At 54.5% G+C, this 3,178-nt stretch overlaps 1 protein-coding gene across 1 annotated transcript in view; it reads left to right on the top strand.

The window, feature by feature from the left end:
• The window catches only part of LOC105805527 (protein RCC2-like), a 1,688-nt gene extending 270 nt beyond the window's left edge, over positions 1 to 1,418 (top strand). The window contains 2 exon segments of the mRNA XM_012638436.1: positions 36 to 754; positions 757 to 1,418. Coding sequence (XP_012493890.1) covers positions 36 to 754; positions 757 to 1,418 — 1,381 coding nt within the window.
• Positions 1,419 to 3,178: the final 1,760 nt, after the last annotated feature.

Raw genomic sequence — 3,178 nt, 5'->3', positions numbered from 1 at the left:
CAGCGGCGACGAGGACGGCCTGGAGCTCGACGGGGCCCCGGCGGGGGCAAGCGCCCGGCGCGGCCGGCGGCGGCGGGCAAGGCTGGCGGCGCGGCCGTGGTCATCACCGAGCCCGAGCACACCAAGGAGCGCGTCAAACTTGAAGGGTCAAAGTGCAAAGGGCAGCTTTTGATTTTTGAGGCAACCAACTGGGACTTGATTGGTCGAAAAGAAGTGCCTAAACAGCAAGCTGCTTACCGCAATCTCGGGCAGAATGTGTGAGGGCCCCACAGGTATGGGTGCCTGGCGGGGGTCCGGGTGCGGACGGTGGTCTCTGGCTCGTGTGCTGCGCACAGCCTCCTCATCACCACGGAAGGGAAGCTGTGGAGCTGGGGGCGAAATGAGAAGGGGCAGCTGAGACACAGCGACACCAAGAGAGTGGAAGCCCCCAGACTCATCGAGGGTCTCAGCCATGAAGTGATCGTGTCGGCAGCGTGTGGGCGGAACCACACCCTGGCCTTGACGGACACGGGCTCCGTGTTTGCATTTGGGGAAAACAAGATGGGGCAGCTGGGCCTCGGCAACCAGACAGATGCCGTCCCCAGCCCCGCGCAGATAATGTACAACGGCCAGCCAATTACCAAAATGGCCTGTGGGGCTGAATTCAGTATGATAATGGACTGCAAAGGGAACCTCTATTCCTTTGGGTGCCCTGAATATGGTCAGCTGGGACACAACTCTGATGGGAAGTTCATCGCCGGGGCGCAGCGGATAGAGTAGACTGTGAGCTGGTACCCCGGCGAGTGGCCATCTTCATCGAGAAGACGAAAGATGGGCAGATTCTGCCGGTACCGAACGTGGTTGTGCGAGCTGTGGCCTGTGGCGCTAACCACACACTGGTCCTGGACTCCCAGAAGCGCGTCTTCTCCTGGGGCTTTGGTGGCTATGGCCGGCTAGGCCACGCAGAGCAGAAGAACGAGATGGTCCCTCGCCTGGTGAAGCTATTTGACTTCCCTGGGCGTGGGGCGTCCCAGATCTACGCTGGTTACACCTACTCCTTTGCCGTCAGTGAAGTAGGTGGTCTGTTTTTCTGGGGGGCCACCAACACCTCCCGTGAGTCTACCATGTACCCGAAAGCAGTACAGGACCTCTGTGGCTGGAGAATCCGGAGCCTGGCTTGCGGGAAGAGCAGCATCATCGTGGCTGCAGACGAGAGCACCATCAGCTGGGGCCCATCGCCAACCTTCGGGGAACTGGGCTACGGGTACCACAAGCCCAAGTTTTCCACTGCAGCCCAAGAGGTGAAGACTCCGGATGGCATCTTCTCGGAGCAGGTCGCCATGGGCTACTCACACTCCTTGGTGATAGCGAGAGATGAAAGCGAGCCCGAGAAAGAGAAGATCAAGAAACTGCCAGAATACAACCCCCGAACCCTCTGATGCTCCTGGAGACTCCTCCATCCCACCTCTCGCGGCAGCTGTCATTTCCATGTGCACTGGGACGTGAAGTCAAACGAGGAGTTTCAAAAAGCAAAAGTTGACCGAAGGTGCATTTTTGTTAGACTCCCCGAGGTTCCGTTTTATAAGTGATCCAACGTTAACTACCTTTTTCTGTATGCTTTCCAAAGTATGTTTTTTTCTCTTAATGTTTAATTAAAATATTTTCTCATAGTTGACTTACCATTCCTACAAAAAAGGCAGAAACTTTGAGCAATCTAGGTTTTTTTCCTCCTCCTAAATACACTTCCCAAAACATCCGTTTCCAGTCGTCATTAGCATTGTGACCCGAGTGGGTGCTGCGTGGAAGAGGAATCGCCGTTTGCTCAGAAAAGATGTCCTTACAGTAACCAGCAGCATCCAGGCAAAGACGGTCCGTGGGGTCATCTCCATCCGAAACCACGCTTGCGTCTTTGGAGCACCCGGGTCACTCCTTGCCCGCTTTTTCTTGCAGACCGGCTTGTTCTGTTTTTCCCCCGGCTGTTTGCGAGGCCCGAGGCCTTCTGGCTGCACCGTGAATAGAATCTGCCGTTTCCCCCCTGGTGGGGGTTTGGGGTCTGTGTTTAGCCATTTTTATCTACTTTAGGTATAAAAGCAGCCCAGATGAAAATCAGGTGACCGTGGAACCATGGGACTTGGGGGTGGGGCAGAGGTGGGAGCATTTGTATCTGTTGATGGCTCCCTGTGGAGCCCGGGCCGGCACTAGCACTCGCCAGTTAGAGATTGATCAGCCAGCAGTGAGAAGTGCTTTCTCCAGTCCCTGCGAAGAAGGATCAGCCCTTTGTCGTACCAGCCTTTATCGCCTTTGTGCTTCTGTCTGTCTTTTTCTTACCCCCACGCCCCCAACTCCTGGGTCCTGCCTGCAACGGGCGGTCCTGTTTCTGAGACTTGGGATCCATTCTGCTAACCCAGCTCTCTTTAGTCGCATTTGCTTGGCTCTGGTACCAAATAGTTGGGATTACTGAAGAAGTCCCCCTTCCCTGCGTGTCAGCGCCGATGCCGTGACTGCCACCCGCTTCCCGTCAAGTGCCCTCTGCCCGAGCTCGCCACCGACGTGCGCTGCGCTGCGTGAGTTACGAGGTGCCTTTCCCGGAACCCTCCGCTCACTTGGACCCAAGAGAGGTGACAGCTCTGGCTGGGGCTCTTGGTTTCCAGAGGGTCTGGACTGGTTTGGGTGCTTTAAAATAGATTTTTAGTTCAGTGGTGCTTATGGGGGAGGTGGGGATAGAACTTAAGTGTGAGACTTGGGTGGATGGGAAAGTTAAATATTGGTCTCTTCGATTTTCTTTGCTTTTGCTATTGTTGTTACCATTTGTCATTGTATCGATGTTAAAATGCCAAAAATGATCTAGTTGTTGCTTTTTTCTCTATCTTCCACCCCCTTCTCTCCTTATGGTGACTTCTGCCCTTACAGGGCGCGTAAGAGTATCTGTCCTGGCCAGTTCCAAGGCCTTGCGGGAGGAGACAGGCCTGCATCTTTCCAAGAGTTAGTCTGATTTCATGCTCATCTCTCTGTCCTGTGTTCAGTCAGTAGTCCAGGGGAGAAGCTTGTGCAACTTCAGAGCTGCTGCTAAACTAACCCAATTTGTCCAAATCACTCTAAAACCACCGTCTCTGACTCAAGCTTCCATGTGACAACCTAATCGGTTTCCCTGCTTAGGCCTCTTTCCTTGCACGAAGCTCAGGCATCTGCGCTCTTTGTA

The sequence above is a fragment of the Propithecus coquereli genome, unplaced genomic scaffold (assembly GCF_000956105.1).
Source record: "Propithecus coquereli isolate 6110/MARCELLA unplaced genomic scaffold, Pcoq_1.0 Scaffold13, whole genome shotgun sequence".
Lineage (NCBI taxonomy): Eukaryota > Metazoa > Chordata > Mammalia > Primates > Indriidae > Propithecus > Propithecus coquereli.
The sequence above is the reverse complement of the archived record's forward strand: the minus strand, read 5'-3'. Positions and strand labels throughout refer to the sequence as shown.